The 17,866-nt window shown below is 42.2% G+C and overlaps 1 protein-coding gene across 4 annotated transcripts in view; it reads left to right on the forward strand.

Moving 5' to 3' along the window:
- TNPO3 (transportin 3) overlaps nucleotides 1-17,349 on the forward strand; it is a 59,162-nt gene extending 41,813 nt beyond the window's left edge. For 2 of the 4 annotated variants that reach the window (XM_040343220.1, XM_040343222.1), the window contains 12 exons: nucleotides 1,224-1,415; nucleotides 2,460-2,551; nucleotides 3,606-3,682; nucleotides 4,154-4,214; nucleotides 4,340-4,495; nucleotides 5,552-5,668; nucleotides 9,516-9,610; nucleotides 12,705-12,861; nucleotides 13,013-13,180; nucleotides 13,765-13,877; nucleotides 14,356-14,450; nucleotides 16,641-17,349. In XM_040343220.1, the coding sequence (XP_040199154.1) occupies nucleotides 1,224-1,415; nucleotides 2,460-2,551; nucleotides 3,606-3,682; nucleotides 4,154-4,214; nucleotides 4,340-4,495; nucleotides 5,552-5,668; nucleotides 9,516-9,610; nucleotides 12,705-12,861; nucleotides 13,013-13,180; nucleotides 13,765-13,877; nucleotides 14,356-14,416 (1,289 nt within the window). In that variant the 3' untranslated portion in view covers nucleotides 14,417-14,450; nucleotides 16,641-17,349. The remainder of the gene's footprint in view (nucleotides 1-1,223; nucleotides 1,416-2,459; nucleotides 2,552-3,605; nucleotides 3,683-4,153; nucleotides 4,215-4,339; nucleotides 4,496-5,551; nucleotides 5,669-9,515; nucleotides 9,611-12,704; nucleotides 12,862-13,012; nucleotides 13,181-13,764; nucleotides 13,878-14,355; nucleotides 14,451-16,640) is intronic. The other 2 variants (XM_040343223.1, XM_040343221.1) reach the window with 1 other exon arrangement.
- Nucleotides 17,350-17,866: the final 517 nt, after the last annotated feature.

Consider the following 17,866-nt stretch of genomic DNA (forward strand, 5'->3'; position numbering starts at 1 on the left):
CGCTTCCAAAGCACCTTAAGACCCCTTTCACACTAGGGCGTTTTTCGGGAGCTTTGGCGTTAAAAACAAAGCCTGTAAAGTGCCTGAAAGAAGCCTCGCCTGCAATCCCAACGTGAAAGCCTGAGTGCTTTCAGAGCCCTTTCACACTGCCAGCGCCTGAAAAACGCCGGTAAAGCGTAAAAAATCCATGCCAGACCAAAGGGCCTGGTATGGTCTTGGAGGGGGAACCCATGCCCCCTAAAAGATTCATACCAGATACAATGCCTGGCATTTTCGGGATCAAAGTTGGATCCCCGTTCATTGAATTCAGACAGATGCCTGACTTCGAATCGCAGGGTCAGATCCACAATCGTACGACAGTTGTGTCGTACCAGCGTGAACCTGGCCTGATAATATTTTTTAAGCAAAGGGCTCTGTTTGCCCATCCAGGTGTTCAGGCAGTCCAATGTCTATTGGGATGCAGCAGCTGCACCGACACCGTTTCTCTCCAATTTGGTGTCTGCGAGGGTGCGGGTGTGTACAGGTGCGTGTCCCTGAACTCACACTGTCTGCCTTCTGGGTCATGCTCCCATACTTGCATAGATGTCAAATTGGGAGCAGCTGTGTTGTCCATGCAGCTGTGTTCCAGTTGACATGAATGGAACACCTATGCATCCGGAGTGCTCTAGGTAACTTTTTGAAGCCTATATACTGTAACCTTTTGGTTCCTGTACTTTATCTACACTTATTTACCTGCAGAAGCAGATTCTCACAATGGGGTCGATTTTACTAAAACTGGGGAGTGCAAAATCTGGTGCAGCTCTGCATAGAAACCAGTCGGCTTCCAGGTTTTACTGTGAAAGCTTAATTGAACAAACTGAAGTTAAAAGCCGATTGACCACCATGCACAGCTGCATCAAATTGTGCACTCTTCCGTTTTAGTAAATCAATTCCAATGTGTAAAGCTAGAGGGATTTCTTGTTTGTCTAGTCTTTCACTATTCCAAAATAACATCTTCAGTAAAAGGAATGAACTGGTGTTGAACCGTTTCTGGTGGAAGTCTTTTGGAAGCCAGTCATCTTGGTTCCTTTTTTTTTTTTTTTTTTTTTTTTTTGTCTTTTTGGGGGTGGAATGAGAATTTTGTAGTGGTCAGCAAATGTCCTTTTTCAGTTCATATGTATGGAGAGCCTTTTTTTTTTTCTCCTCCCTAAATTGTGTCTTTTCTTTGTCACTGATAACATTAGATCCTGTGTTGTCCTACCTAATGAAGGGCTTGTGCCAGACATCCTTGGCTACGCCTTCTGCCAAAGCCATTCAGAACATTTGTTGTGTCTGTCGGGACCACATGGCACATCACTTTAATGGGCTTCTGGAAATCGCTCGGTCTTTGGACTCCTTCTCATTGCCACCAGAGGCTTCTGTAGGACTTCTAAAAGGTTTGAGCTTTAGTAGTATTTACATTATAATTCAATGGAATCTATAGAATGCTTTTATCACACAGATCTTTTAACAATATCCGACAATGTGTAGAATAAAGCTCCGTATGTAGTGGACACCACGATGAGCCTTCCTGTTATGTGGCAAAGATGGACATTTTAAGCTTATTTACTATTTCCTTATTGCATTATTACATAATGAGGTTAAAAGGATGTAAGGGTAGTCAGAAGCATTTGACTGTGCCTGTTCCACAGAAGAATTTTACTTCTGGCATAATGTAAGATTTAGGACACCCGGCCAATGGTGGTTTCAGTTATTCTAGGCCCAAGACTTCCCCAGATATTTTAAACTTGCTTCTGTAGAGCCTTTAACATTTCAAAAGGGAGGTAGAGCAGTTCAGGTTGAATCTTTTTGCCATGATGTGGCCCAACCATGGAATGTGATGGCTGTTGCAGTTCTCCAAGAGGCTTCGCAAGCCGCAACTCAAAGTTTGGTAGTTGGTTGCAAACAGGCCAGAACGTTGGTTGAGTAAACCCCTATAATGGTATAAGAGTGTGTGAAAGTCAAAGGCACGCCTAATGTCTTGCACATTTTTAAGATGGGGTAGGGGTTAGTGATTTTAAGCATTTTGAATCCTTGCTCTTTACTTGCAGGCCTGGAACGTTTGCAAAGTCTTTTAGAATATAGATATGTTTAGAAAGTCACTCCACAGGGTTAGAAAGTGTAAGGCATCATCAGCAAAAACACTTAGTTGTTGTGAAACATATCTAGTTCAATGCCTGTAAATCAGAGGTCCGTCTTGTATGAGTGTGGATATTAAAGCTTATAGGATTGTATATTCAAATAAGCAAAAACACGTTGCTGCAAAAATAGATCATGCACACAGGTAAAGAAATCTGTAGAATTCAAGCTGCAGCCTTTCCAAAATTTGAGTCTTTAGATATGTTTTTGCACACAGAGCCAAAACATGTTAATTTTCCCTGGATCCTGGGATTTATGCAGCCCTGCTAATGTTTCACTGACCCATTTTTCCCCCCCGTCAGGCACTGCACTGGTCCTTGCACGTCTACCTCTGGACAAGATCTCCGAATGCTTGAGCGAGCTGTGTGCTGTCCAGGTTGAAGCCCTCAAGAAGGTGAGAAAATGTTGATGCATGTAAGATCAATTACATTGGGCTCCTCCTAGATGAACTACTTTTTTTTATATTTTTAAAGAAGACCTATGCTTAACTAGTTTATCTGTCACGCCTGTACACCCTCTATAGGCCTGAGCAGTGTTTACATTTATGCCATCGGCCTTTTAACTCTATAGAAACCTTGCTGTTTTTTAAAGCAGAGCTCACCCAAAAAGGGAAGTTTTTGCTTTAAGGCCACCGCGTCCTTTGGGGGCTCCCATTTCTGCTCCAACAGCCTATGCAAAAGCAATCTTAAGTTCTCCTCCGGGCTGATTGCATGGCTGCTAATGTGTGCTGTGAACGCAGTGCTGATGGGCAAGCGCCGGTGCATTGCACTGTTTACACTTTACTTTTGCTCTACAGAGTTCTGTTCTCTGTGGTGGAATTGCGAAGCAGTGGTTTGCCCTACGACGTGCTGCACTTAAACTAAAGGTGTGAGTGGAGTACTTTTTTTGTCAGCGCACATTTCAGAAAGCAAGGAATTCTGCCTTGTATATGCACTGCCAGTGCTCCCAAACTGCATCTGATATGGACAAGCACCCAGGGTCCAAGAAGGAATTTAATTAGGGCTGATTATATAAAAAAAATAAAGTTTTGTTTTTGCATATTGGGTTGCTTTAACTGATATATGCAGATCAAAGCCCATCCTTTTAATCAGCAAATAAGTGAAATAGTGAATATAAAAGTAACACACTTACTTGGTATACCTCCATCTTGTAGCTGTCTGCACAGTGTTTGGATGCCTTGTCAAATGGATTTATGACAGCAGCTAAGCCCCTCCCATGTAGGGTCATTTTTAGAAACTTTATTTTCTTCCACCTTTTTGCCCTATAATAAAACATTTTTCCTAGTTTTATCTTGTGTAATAGCTTTCTGTATAGGGGTTTTCTTATGGCTAATTTCAAGGTAAACTGCAGTTCCCAGTGGTTGTATGCATTTATTTTTAATATGTCAAGAAACCTATTCCCTTTTTCTTGTGCAAAAAAAGAAACCTATTCCCTACTTCTCTGTTCAGCTCCTCTCCCAAGACCCTAATAATGGCTTGTCCTCTGACCCCACGCTATTTCTGGACCGACTGGCAGTCATCTTCAGGTATGTGTCCTACCATTAGCAGTGCTGCAATGCATCCATTATAGCATTATGAAATACAATGTACTGCTGTTTTGATAATAGCTGGTTATAAACATTTTTGATCAGTACTGTCTGCATTGCACAAAATGAGCGAATCAGAATTTTAATCTGCACTTAAAAGTATAATTTTTTTTATTGTGGCAATTTATTGCTATGAGCTAAACACTGTCAACTATTCCTGTATACCTGTGCTTCACTGCTCATGCTGTAAGTGTGTCATGTAAGCAGTAAACACATTGTGTATGTGGTTGTTGGGCAATGCAGAATGCTTTTAAAGGCAATGATAATGAAATTTGTCCAATTGATTAAGCCTGTTATTGCCATTTGGTGAATGCAGTTTACAACTGTGTGCGCTCTTTTTGTTTTTGATTTTATACAGTGGTGTAGAGCAGGCAATGCATGCTCTTGATAGATTATTTTTTTTATTTGAAGGCACACCATTCCCTCGGTAGAAAATGGACAGACCCACCCATGCCAAAAAGTCATCCAAGAAGTAAGTAATGAAAAGGTGGGCTTGTCCCATTCTGTGTAAGATTGTGTATGTGTGTAACGTCTGTGGTTGCTGGTAATCTTGTAAAATTTTTAATGACTACACTGTCCGTTTGTTGGTGATAATAGCAGTTTCAATCTCAGATATGGCCCGTCATGTCAGAGACTTTGAACAAGCATCGTGCCGACAACAGAATTGTGGAACGATGTTGCCGATGTCTTCGCTTTGCTGTGCGCTGTGTTGGAAAAGGATCTGCTGCACTCCTACAGCCTCTTGTCACACAGGTATTTTACATTATTTTCTTAACCACTTGGCACCCATGCCAATTCTGACACTTCGCTCCTACATGTAAAAATCCCAATTTTTTTTGCTAGAAAATTACATAGAACTCTCAAACACTATATATATGTTTTTTTTTTAGCAGAGACCTTAGAGAATACAATGGCGGTCATTGCAACTTTTTATCTTGCCTGGTATACACTGGACCCCCTCACCTACATGGTCACCCTGGGGGAAGTCAAAAGTCAGACGGCTCGAAGGAGGCAAGCTTGTTTCTCTTTTGGGTGGAGAACCACATTCCAACAGTTGCAGCCTTCTGCATACTAGGAGTAAAAAATTGGCAGGCAAACTTCCTCGGTCACACAAATGCCTATACATGGGAGTGGTCCCCATCCAGCCGCTGCCTTTAACAGTGCCATTGAGAAGCCTGGGTAGGATGACACTGGGCCTCTGCTTTTAAAAAAAAAAAAAAAAAAAAAAAATTATGTTTGGGCGGTTTTAGGTAATTTCTCTAGCAAAATGCTGATTTTTACAGGTGTGACAAAAATGTCAGGATTGGTCTGGACTAGAAGTTTTTTAATTGTGTTGTTTTTTTTACTATAAGACCCCTTTCACACTGGGTTGATTTGCAGGCGATATAATCCTAAAAATAGCGCATGCAAACCGACCTGAAACGGCCGCTGCTGTCTCCCTGGTGCGAAAGCCCTGAGGGCTTTCACACTGAAGCGGTGAGCTAGCAGGACGGTAAAAAAAAAAGTCCTGCTAGCCGCATCTTTGGAGCAGTGTGTATACTGCTCCTGCCCATTGAAATCAATGGGGCACTGCGGCTATCGCTTTGCGTTGGTTTTTAACCCTTTCTCGGCCACTAACGGGGTAAAACCAGCCCGCTAGTGGCCGAATAGCGCTGCAAAATTGACGGTAAAGCGCTGATAAATAGTGTGAAAGGGGCCCAAGTTATCAAATATAACAAATGAGTTGCTTTGACGTCAAATGCAACTTGCAATGTGTGTGTACTTGGGAAAAGTCGTAATTTTTTATAACAGTTTGTTAATATTTTTCAGATGGTTAATGTCTACCAGATTCACCAACATTCATGTTTCCTATATCTGGGTAGCATCTTGGTGGATGAGTATGGGATGGAGGAAGGTTGCCAACAAGGATTGCTTGAAATGTTGCAGGTGAGTTTCTTCCAGCACTTTCAGTTCACTTGTGACTTGTGGGACACAAGAAGTGTACAAACTAAGGATGAGTTTAGTTGATGAGGTCTGGGTATGGCTTTTAAGGGGAAATCTCTGGCATAATATAAAAAAAAGGCATAGGGATCCCCAAAAAATCAATACCAGACCCCTATCCGAGCAAGCTGCAGGAAGGTGGGGGGGGGGAGAGAGAGACGAGAGAGCGCCATCCTCCTCACCCATACCAGGCCACGTGCCCTCAACATGGCATGGGTGCTTTTGGGGCGCGCCCCCCACCCCAAAGCACCTTGCCCCTAGGTGGATGGACAAGGGCCTCATCCCCACAACTCTTGCCCACTGGTTGCTCGGGGCTTATCTGAATCTAGAAGCCCCCTTTAACAGGGACCCCTCCATGTGAATTGATAACTGGTACATTTTACCCCTACCATTTCACCAAAGTGTCAAAAATGGTAAAATAAGACAGGAGACACTTCGGGACAAGTCCTTTATTAAAATGGAAAGTCCAGCGATGTAAATCAATCTCGCGCCGCCCGACCGAAACACAAAAAAAAAGCCTCGACAGTTCCATAGGAGGCGGGCGCCGAGTGACGCGTCTACCGCCATGACAGCTGTTATATAGCTGAGGGCAGGGCCACCCGAAGATGTAAACGGGTGACCCCACCCCCTCTGACACCACGGGGAAACCCCCACTTTTCCTACGGCCTGCCAGGTTGCCTTGCTCGGATAAGGATCTGGTATGGATTTTTGGGGGACTCCTATGCCATTTTTTTTTAATTGGCGCAGGGTTCCCCTTAATATCCACATCAGACCTGAAGAACCTGGTGTGGAATTTGGGTTTGGTGTGCCCCTTGATATTCATACCATAACCAAAAGGGCCTGGTAATGGACGGGGTGGAGGACCCATGCCATTTTTTTTTTCCCAAGGAGTTAAATCTGTATTGCCGAGGCCCGACAATTCATTACAGCCGTAATCGGTTTTAAACAACTTTTTTTCTTTAGAAATGTAATTTTTCTGCAGGACAGGCCTACTATAGACACTCCCCAGATACAAATTTTTAACGGAATATTTCACTTTTATTGTTTCACTTTAAGCATTATTAAAATCACTGCTCCCGAAAAAAATAGCTTTTTTAAAAAAAAACTTTTTTTTTGCATTGCTACATGTTTTAGGCAGGACCCAGGTCCCCAAACACTTTTTATGACAATACCATGCATATATTAAAATTAGCACTTTTGATTTTTCATGTTAAGCTCCCATAGACTTTTAAACGGTGTTCCACGGCTTTCGAATTTGCCGCGAACACCGCATAATGTTTGCTATTCGACGAACACCCAATGTTCGAGTTGAACTTGCGTCCTTCAATGCTTGCCCTGTCTCTGAAGACTCATGCAGTATATAGGCTGGTAGGGCTGAGCACCTTCCATTTTCTTCCTTGAAACTTCTTCCTGATCAGCTTTGCGGGATCACGATGAAGGGCGTTCAGATGGTCCTAATTGCTCTGAACTAGCCCAGGCGAATGTGGTCCATATCTGGCAGATGCTTCATGGGCAGTGCCAGATTGTCATGATCTTGTGTCCCAACGGCTGAACTGCCATCCGGCTTCAGTCACTGGCTTTAAAGTATGGCTGTTGAAGCTTTGGTTTCTGACCCTTATTGGCAATCCAGTACAACTGGATCATAATTTTGCTATAGATTTATTATACATATGTAGATGCTTTATATTTTAAAGCTTAAACTTTGGGAACTTGTACAAAACTTAGGTCCGCTACAATTACTGTAGGTGCAGACTTTTAATAGACACAAACTTGCCAGTACAGGGATCCAGCACTGTCATCACTTCGGCTGGTTTATGGGCAGGCCTTTGGTCCCCAGTGCTGTCATCTTGCTTGTGGGAAGCGGCTATGACTTCCTGCGGCTTCGAACTGTGCATGTGCAAGTCTTGCTGCGCTTTCTGAATACCACTCCCAGAAAAAATAAAAATAAAACTATCCAAAAGTGGAAGGGGGAGCAAGAGGATTGGTGGAACTTCCCTTTTTAGGTGAAGTTCAGCTTTAAATGTGTTTTTTTTTTATAAATCAGCACGAGAGATGACGCAATGAACGAGATGCATCCCTTGTGTTGGTGGTGGTTCTCTTCGTTGAAATATTCAGTCCTATGGAGTAGACATTGTGTGGTCATTCCAGTTGGCTAAAAGGGCTTTTCCACCTAGAGGCGTATGGGTGTATTTGTGCATCCCTTCTCCCTCTACATGCGGCAGTCTGTACTGTAGCTGGAAGTCAGTTTGGGACCTAATGTGAGATGGTTCCCCCTGACAAGATTTTACTGGTGGAAGTTCGGGAGATCCTTCTATCCCACTGGTTCTCAACTCCTGTCCTCAGGACCCAGTAACAGGCCAGGTTTGCAAGATTACATGAATACATTACAGGTGATATAATTTGCTGCTCAGTGATTGTAGTATTCTAGTCTGCATCTCCCCAAGGTAATGCTTAAAATCTGGCCTGTTAGTGGGTCCTGAGGACAGGAGTTGAGAACCACTGTTCTATCCCATGTTTTGAACCCTGTATCATTTTTTTTTTTTTTAGGAAGTTATAGATTCTTTTTCCTACGCCAAAAACCTTGGGCTTCACCTTTTGGCAAAGTTGGATCACTTTTATTATGACTCTTTAACCTTAAATCTAGACATGGCAGTCTTTAAAGTGGTTGTAAACCCTTTACAGACACGTTATGCTACAGGTAAGCCTATAATAAGGCTTACCTGTAGCTACCCATGATTTCTCCTAAACCTGCACGGTTTAGGAGATCTCCCCTGTCCCACATGTGCACTAAAGCAAACAAGCAATGACACATATTGGATTTTGAAAATCCAATATAAGCTTGCATGAAAAATCTTTTTTTCAGGTTTGTGAGCTCTGCCTGTCTGCAGGCTATGCCTTTCCACAGCTTCTTGGATTCCCTGCATGCTTTGCATCTTCCTGTCTGCCATTTACATTCATGTTCTAAGGACTATATATCCCATGGTACCTTGATACATACAAGCTGTGATCCTCTACTGCATGGGTGCTCAACCTGTGGCCCTCCAGCTTTTGCAGAACTACAAGTCCCAAGAGGCATTGCAACCTACAGAGTTACAAGCATGACTCCCAAAGGCAGAGGCATGATGGAACAGCTGGAGGTCCACAGGTTTGGCACCCATGCTCTATTGAATCTGCCTCCTGAAACTCCTCAGTGCTTCTGTAATTCAGAAGGCAGGCTCTGTGAAATAGAACTGCCTTTAAACGGGTCATGGTAAATGTGTGTCACAGAATTCAAAGGAATTAAATGTGTGGGGATCGTCACAAAGTAAGATTGTTCAGATTAATAGGCGTAGGCTAAAAATAGAATACAGTGTGAAATGTTACATTTTGATCATAGATTTAAATGATGTTGGAGTGGCTGATACCAAGGTTTTTTTTTTTTTAATATGAATATTTGTTTTAATCTTTAGCTTGTTTTAAGATTAGCTGGTTCAGAATAACATTAGTTCAAGCTGAGGCTAGACATTCACTTGTCCCATAAGATCTTCTTGTAAATTACACCAGTCAATGTTAAGGTGGTTAAAATCTTGTATTCTGGCCACTTTATCAACTTGCACAGCTCTTTCTATTTGTGTAATGAGTCTCTACCCAATGATTTATAGTTGATGTGGTATGATGCACTCCACAGGTTTATATGCTCAGTACCCATAATACCTCTGCAGTTTTAGACTTTCCTTACAAATACCAATATTTTATATTATGTAACCTTATGTAGGCCTAGTTTTTACATTAACTTTTGTTTTTTCCTTCGCAGGCTCTTTGTATTCCTACATTTCAACTCCTGGAGCAGCAAAATGGACTTCGTAATCACCCAGACACTGTTGATGACCTTTTCAGGCTCTTTACCAGGTAAATAGGTTTTCCACATCTGCACTGCTATCACTCCTCCACTATTCTTATTTGGATATGGCTGTCTATTTTAGTTACTTTGCTGCAAATGACCTCTGTTTCTTAATCGTACATCACAGGATACAGGGCTTCATCATATACATGACTTGTGCTATGCTGCTACCTTCAGGTGAATAGACGGTGGCAAAGAAAGGCTTCACTTCCCAAGCATAACCCTTCCCTTCACAGATTATCTTCAGATTTTTGCTAGCATCCTTAGATGGCGGATGTTTTTGTGTAATCTATCTGCAGAATTTCCTTTTGTAGGCATTAGCCTATAGATTTTTACTGCCTACTTCCACACTCCCCTGATGGAGAAAGGAAGAGCTTCAACTGATCAGTTGCCTACAGCCATGAGGCCCAGAAATATGAAATATGGTATCTGAACCTTGCTGGGGAAGAACAGAGATTATCTCTAATGTTGCCAGTGAACTCTGCATCCTTTTGGGCATTGCTATCTGGGTTACCTGGTATCTGATGAATGTTGGCAGGATGCTTTACAGGTCTAGGGCAGTGACCCCATGAAGGGGCAGTTGAGTCTCTGAAAGCACTTTGGGCATGCTGACTGTGATAGGTGAAGATGGGAATTTGCAGAAGCCCTGCAGCCTGGATTGTTTAGTGGAAATCCCCTAAGGCCTGGTTCACATTTTTGCATTTCTGTGCATTTTGGAACACACACAAATACATGTGTCATAAAATGACATTGAATCCAGTGAGCCCATTCACATCTGTGCGCTGGTTGCAGTTTGTTGGTTAAAATTAAAATGTCCAAATTCTGTACTTTTTTGTACATCACAGGGCAAGGGGCACAGAGCGTTTTTTTCTTTCATATATTCATACAAAATCCCCAGGGGTACTTTTTCCTTTTAAATCCCCTGGGGTACTATTGCACTGGTGCTTTTCAGCACAGTGTTCTCTCGGGCAAGGGGTCCTGCAATACCATATTTGCCAAGTAGGAGCCTGGACGAAGGCCCCTTTACAAAGTATGCCTTGGGGGGTCAGTTTGTTTCCATGTGAATCCGACTCCTTCCACCTGCCTAGTGTTGATACCTCCAGGGCACTTTTTCTACCAGTTCCTTATGACGAGGGAGAAATTCTCATGCGCTGTCACTGAGTTTCAGCAGCAGCTTTCAGAATACTTGCCAGTTTGCACCATTTTGGTCACAAATAAATGCATTCCCTTCTCCCCCCCCCCCCCCCCTCTTTATCATGAAGGGGGACAAGATGGAGGAAAAAATGTTTAATCTGTTAGAAGAAAATGCAGAACAGAATGGATGAGCCGCCAGTGTCCGGACCGCTGCATACCTGACTGACAGGCGAAGAGCTGCACAGGCTGCCTGGCATCTCCGCTCCTGCTCGGCTTTCTTACTCCTGTAGACATCACTCAGTGGACGGTGGTCCCCTCAAACGTGCAGGGTCAAAGCAATATGAGCATGATATCATCCATAAAAGATGATATACACAGCGCACGGATTGTTAGGCCAAATATGAAGCTATACCATCATACATATGGGATATTTGGGAGGACCTTCATATTTAGACCAACAATCCGTTTGCTGAGGTGCCCTCGAAAGCTTTGCCAGTATCCAGTTACCTGAAGATTTTAGTCTATAACCCAGGGTCTGATTACATTGCCTGTGTCCTATACTGTACTCCAAGATATAGAATTTACAAGAAATCAAAATTCCTCTTTTTTTGGGTTACCTGTAAAATCCTTTTCTTGGAGTACATCACAGGAAACTGGGATCTCTCCCCTTGTGTTTCTTATTACTTCTCCAAAATGAGGCTAAGGTGTGATGGGAAAGTTGTTTAATGCCTTGGTCGAGAAGCCTGCCCTTTTTTTTTTTTTTTTTTTTTTTTTTTCTGTATCAATTTCCCTGAAGGTTGCAGCACAACCCAATGAGTCATGAATACACCCGTGATGTGCTCCAAAAAAAGATTTTGTAGGTAATCCAAACATCTCACTTTTGCATATACTATAATTAAAACCCATTATCTCTGCATGTTATGAGTGCTAAAGACCTCACATCTTTTCATATTCAGTGCTTGCTTGAACATTGGCATAAAAGAAAACCTGTACAGAGAAAAATACACTGGCTGCCATGGCTGAACTCCTTTTGTAAATTTCAGTTACCTGACTGCCTCCAGCTCCCAGTCGCTGACTGAAAACAAGACCCCAGCCAAAGAAGTCAACGTCCATCTGCATACTTTGTTATAGATTACTGACTCGGACTATACCACTGGATCAGTAAGGCCCCTTTCACACTAATGGACTGATTTGGATCTGCCTGTCAGTTTTTCAGGCAGACCCGATCAGACAATCCATTGCTCTCTATGGATCCTTTGACACCCGCCGACATCTGATCCTGTCTGTTAACAGACAGATGGCGGCTTTAATCGGATGGAAACGGACAGGCAGTCCGTTTTCATCTGACAGCACATTGTGGTCAGCGGGCTGTGTCTGTGTCTGCTCTGTATCAGAGCAGCCACTGACCTGTCATCCACAGGCTCAGCATAGACATCCCCTGCTGAGAGGGCGGACCCGCTGGTGGACTCTGCCAGTGTGAAAGATGGCTAATGCCTTGTTTCCATTGAGCGGATCGGTTCGGTACGGTACGCTATTTTGGGTGTTTCCATCATGAAAGTGTGCCATAAAACCGAACCATACCGCACCATTCTGGGTCCTGCTTCAGATGTGGGGCCATAGAAAACGGAACGGTTCGGTTAGGGCGGAGCTACAATACATTCCATTGATTGGTGGACACACTAGGCATTTTTTAGGGCCCTGTATGGCCCCTGACGGTCTGACTTGCAGTGGAAACGCTCACCAGAATAGACCAGACCATTCTAACCGTTCCAAACTGTAAAATAAATAATTTAAATTAATATAAATTACTAATATAAATAATAATATAAATTCCTTCATGATCCCCCTAACCATTTGATACTTCTGGATCAACAACATGCAGTCTGTAATTTATTATTCGTATTAATAACCTGGTAAAATTTGTGCTTATGTGTGCACAGTGGCTGATTTTTCTATTTTCTTTCTCAGGTTCGTACAGCGATGTCCCATTGTCCTTCTGAGAAGTCAGGTGCTAGTGCATGTCTTGCAGTGGGCAATTGCTTCCACTACATTAGACCACCGAGATGCCAACTGTAGTGTCATGAAGTTTCTGCGTGATCTTATACACACTGGGATATCCAATGATGTAAGACTTCAAGTGTGCAAAATACTACTACATGTTTTTTTGTGTTAATACTGTATGTTTGAAAGAATTGCTTAACATACAAATTAGTGTTATATTCTAAATACTTGTAGCTGATCCCCCCCCCCCCCCCTTTTTTTTTCTCTTAACGCAGCACGAGGAGAACTTTGAAGTGCGGAAGGATCTGATTCAGCAAGTAATGAATCAGTTTGGGCAACAGCTGGTCAGCCAGATTCTCCATGCTTGTTGTTTCTGTCTCCCACCCTATACATTGCCTGATGTGGCTGAAGTTGTGTGGGAAATGATGATATTTGACAGGCCGGTAAGGAAACCGTAGAATCGGTATATAACATTTTTAAATTTTGTAGTCTAATATATATATGTCCTCAACCTTTGACAGCTGTGTGCCACATTCAAATGCAAAGATGTTTAGGTACGAAGTATAAAAAAGCAGGAATCCTCTAACCATGCATTTAGAGGCTCTGTCACTGGGAAAGGGAATGTTCCTAGTAGTGTTTTTCTGGCATGTACAATACACAGCGTGTGCCAAGCTCACTCCTGGTATGCTGACAATATAGCAGGGTGTATAGACAATGAAACTTCTGTACACATAGCAGTTACAACATCATTGACTGTTCAGTGGCCAAAAGTGTTACAAGAGGTGAACGAAGTAGTGGAGGGTTTTGAATGAAGCTTTGACCAGTCATCGCTGGAGGAGAGCACACAAAGAGCTAAGTGAGCCATAATTTGCATGTGCATACCTGCTTTGTTACCATATATTTCCAGTTTAAGGACCACTAATGTTATGTTAACATCTTTGAGTAGTTTTTGTCATTGCAGCTTTTTACATTCTTATTTACTTGCATAAATGTAAATTTGTAAAAATTTCTCCTTATCCCTTTTCAGATGTTTTGTAGATGGCTGGAAACGGCATTGAAGGGTCTACCAAAGGAGACATCGGGAGGAGCAATTACAGTAACACATAAGCAGTTAACAGATTTCCACAAACAAGTAACAAGGTAAAGCCCGCTCATTTTAATATGCTGTTGTCTTTCTGACATTAGTAATAGGGCAGCTGAACTCTGTAAAGTTTTCCATACCTGGCCCACTTTTCTTCTATTCAGCCAGTGGGCTGAATGAGGGAAAATTGGTTGGTTTCTCCATTCCTGCTAACTGTGTGGATGATATCCATGGCTGCCAAACAGTGACTGCATCGGATATGTTGCTGGCACTATTTATTTAGCCTATAATTTTCCACCCAGCTTGGTCAATTTTTTTTATTAACCTTTTGTCAAGCTGGGTGGTACTGTGTGGCACCCATGTCTTGAACATTGAATGATTCAGCAGAAATTGACTGAACTTTGAAATATTTATGGGGGCATAAGATGGAGTACAATCACGTTAGCTTAGCCTACTTGTATTTAAAATTATATATATATATATAAACAGGTGCAAAAAAAATTAAATAATGGTAATATCGATATTTGTTTTTTACAGTGCTGAGGAATGTAAGCAAGTGTGTTGGGCTCTCAGAGATTTCACCAGGTTATTCCGATAGCTGCGCTCCTAAACCACCTTGCCTGTCCTCTTTGGTAAGTAGTGTTCTGTACTATATTTCTGCTTAAAAGGTGTGCGTGGGTGTCGCAAAAGAAAAAATAGAGCTTAAAGGAGAGCACATCTATGAAACTGTACTATTTAACAGCCCTTGATTTTTGTAGTGGAACAGTGCATTGCCATTTACTTTTATGGCAGGTCAAAAAACAATGAATCTTTGTCTGTATTTTAGAGTAGCTCCATTTTTGTAAAAATGCCTCCTGTCTCCTCTTGGCACTCCAGCGATGTTCAATAGGGATCGACCGATTAACGGTAAGGCCGATTTATTGCAGGCTGATATCTGCGTTTTCCCAAAAATCGGTATCTTGACGCAAACTAGACTGATCTTACCGATATTGCTTCAATGGGTTTTGCTGGGGAATTGCCTGCAGGCATCACCCCGTTATCATTCGTTACAGCGGCAGTAGGCTTCATTGTACTAAAAACCAATGCAGCTGCCTATTACTGTTATAAGGGATGTTTACATTTCTTGTGACAGCAATAACGGTGATTAAAAAAAGTGCAAAAATAATCCTTTCTACGCCTGCAAGAGAAGTTTAATCTCAAATGTACAGAACTATTCAACTATCTTAGGGTGAAACACTGTTTTGCTCAGATGTCGACTCCGTCTTACTCCATCCCGCCTGAGGTATGGTTGTTTTTGACCACTGCTAAGCCACAAAAGCGAGGGAATCTCCCTCTTTTATGACATTTTCCACCAAAAACGGACCTTCGCCAAATCAAAACCTCACTTACACTGGGACGCGGATCTGGGACATACCTTTTCCGAGTCACAGTGGCGAGAACAGCCCTTCGCTCAATATACAAATCCACTAAAAACTCCGCCTTTTGGGAATTAGCGCAAAAAATATCGCTTAGGTGGTATCTTACCCCGGCGAGAAACGCGAACTTCAGCCCTTCCACCCCTGACATTTGCTGGAGATGCAATAAGCAAAGAGGTGACCTATTGCATATTCTCTGGACGTGCCCGCTCATCCAACCTTATTGGAAGACGATATTCCTCATCATAACGGATATTTCTCAAAAATTGGTATCCCCAACACCTGCCTTGGCATTATTAAACTTGACGATAGAGGACTTTTCTACGGCCTACAGAGTGGTAGTGACTAATATTCTCCTGTCAGCCAGACTATCCATTACAAGACTTTGGAAAACCCCACACGTCCCGACCGTTGAACACACCCTAGATCAGGTGAACACACACCAAAACTACGAATTAATGCTGGCATCCAGCGAGGGCAAATACCAGCAGAAGCTGGATGTATGGCAACCTTGGTCTCAATGGTCCAAAGCAGCGGTATATCTGTGAATAGGATATGATAATCGGTATGTCATGTAGACTTGTTATTGAACTGAAATACACTCTGTTTCTGCCTCATTTACTCTCGAAGTTGGTAGAACCTTTCGTGAATTGTACCTACTCTTGGAAAATGTAACCGTTTTATTGAGCTACTTTACGAATTATTACGAATTATCTCTGTATCAAACTACGGTCATAACGTAATTGCTGAATACCTATGTTCTTTCTGTACTTTTTGAAAAATCTTCAATAAAAAAAAAAAAAAGTGCAAAAATAAAAAATTTAAATGTACAGAATATTGGCACATATCTGCCTGAGAGGTGGCTAAAATATCGTCATTGGAAAAAAACGATATCTGTCGAATTCCTACTGTACGACTGCATGTACCTGCTCTCCCCTATTCCTGATCTCGCACGAGATACTTAGGGCAGTGGGAGCCATAGGCCAAATCAGTTACAGAATACAAAAAAAAAAGTAGTAGACATTGACAAGCAGTACTTATAGTAAACTTGTACTGTATATGTTTGTTTCAACCAACAAAAACGATTGTATTGCCCCCTGCCACATTCAGGCAAGAACTGAGAAAAAAGCCAGTTTGAGGATAAAAAAATTAAAAACATTTGATAAAAAGTACAGATGAATAAGACCTTTTGAGGAAGGCTTTGTCTGAGTGAATAAAGTAAATTGTACTATAAAGTATTGCAACTCAGGACCCATTCATACCTTTTGCATTGAACCCCCCCCCCCCCCCCATGCACTAACAGAGTTTTCATGAACGGTAGATTATTAGATTATGGCATAGTGGTAGGTCAGTGGAGGATTTATTACTAATAAATGGTTTCTTCTACACACATCTTTTACTCTACAGTGAAGACAGGTTACCAGCTCAGACAGCACCTCCAGAACCGAGAACCATTGTGGATTGGCTTCTATAACCCCCAAGCGTGTGATGCCAAAAGGGGGACGCAGAGTGAAAGAAACGGCTGGCAGGCGAGTTTGAGGACAGCGTCCCTGTGTGTAGCGTGCTGAAGATGATGTAACAAAACTGGGAAGAAAGAGAGTGTGAAAACTCAACCCCTTCACTTCTGAGCGGGGGCAAATGTTCTATAAGAGCTGTGTTAAAAGGTTTGTCTAAAAGGTCTAACCCACAGCAATAAGGCACTCAGTGAACAGGTGGTGCCAGATGTGTCCCAACATCCCAATCCCCCTACAGTGCCACATTGTCTAAGTCTAGACCTCGGGGGTGAAGGGGTTCTAACGGCAATGCCCAAGCATCAAATATGCATTTTGTTATGGGAAGGATCGGGAATTGGGAGGTGGTGTCGACGGGTTTAGAGCTTTCCTTGATGGACTCATTTTAAAATAAAATAAAAAAATTGAAAAATAAGAAAAAAACTGCAATTACAAAAAAAAAATATATAAAAAAAAAAAAAAAGAAACTAAAAGCCGTCAGATAAAATCACTGGTTGGCGGAGTTTAAATTTGCGTGGATGCAAACTGAGAAAATATGCAGCTAAACTTTCTGTGAAATGGAAAAAAAAGTAAAATGTGCAAAATAAAACTAAGTAAAAACAGGATTTTTCATTGTTTCGTTTTTGGAAAAGGTGTAGCAGTTTTTTAGCTTTGTGATTGTGTGATAATCAAATGATTGCATCTGTCTGTAAGCTCAGGTTCACACTGGGCTGCGGGAATGAAGCCGTGCAAGTTCAGCTGAACTTGTACAATTTCACTCCCGCCTGTCCGTTCCAATTTCGGCTGCGATTTCAGAGACATCTGCACAGATGTCAATGTAAATCGTAGCCCAAAATTGCAAAAAGTAGTACAGGAACTACTTTTTGAAATTGGTGCAGCGCAGCAGATGTGGCGTCGCATTGATTAGCACAATGCTATTGCTGGCAAATGCCTAGGAAGCTACCGCGCATGCGTCAAAGTAATTTTGCGTAGGTTTTCACGGCGACCAGGTAAGTATACACTCTCTCGGGAAGGAAAACTGACGCGAATCTCACAACGAGAAAATAGAGAACATGTTCTTTTTTTTCTCGTCTAGATTCTCGGCAGTTTTCTTGTCGAGAAACCTGAAAGTCTCGTACACAC

Source organism: Rana temporaria, chromosome 3 (assembly GCF_905171775.1).
Source record: "Rana temporaria chromosome 3, aRanTem1.1, whole genome shotgun sequence".
In the NCBI taxonomy this organism is placed as follows: Eukaryota; Metazoa; Chordata; class Amphibia; order Anura; family Ranidae; genus Rana; species Rana temporaria.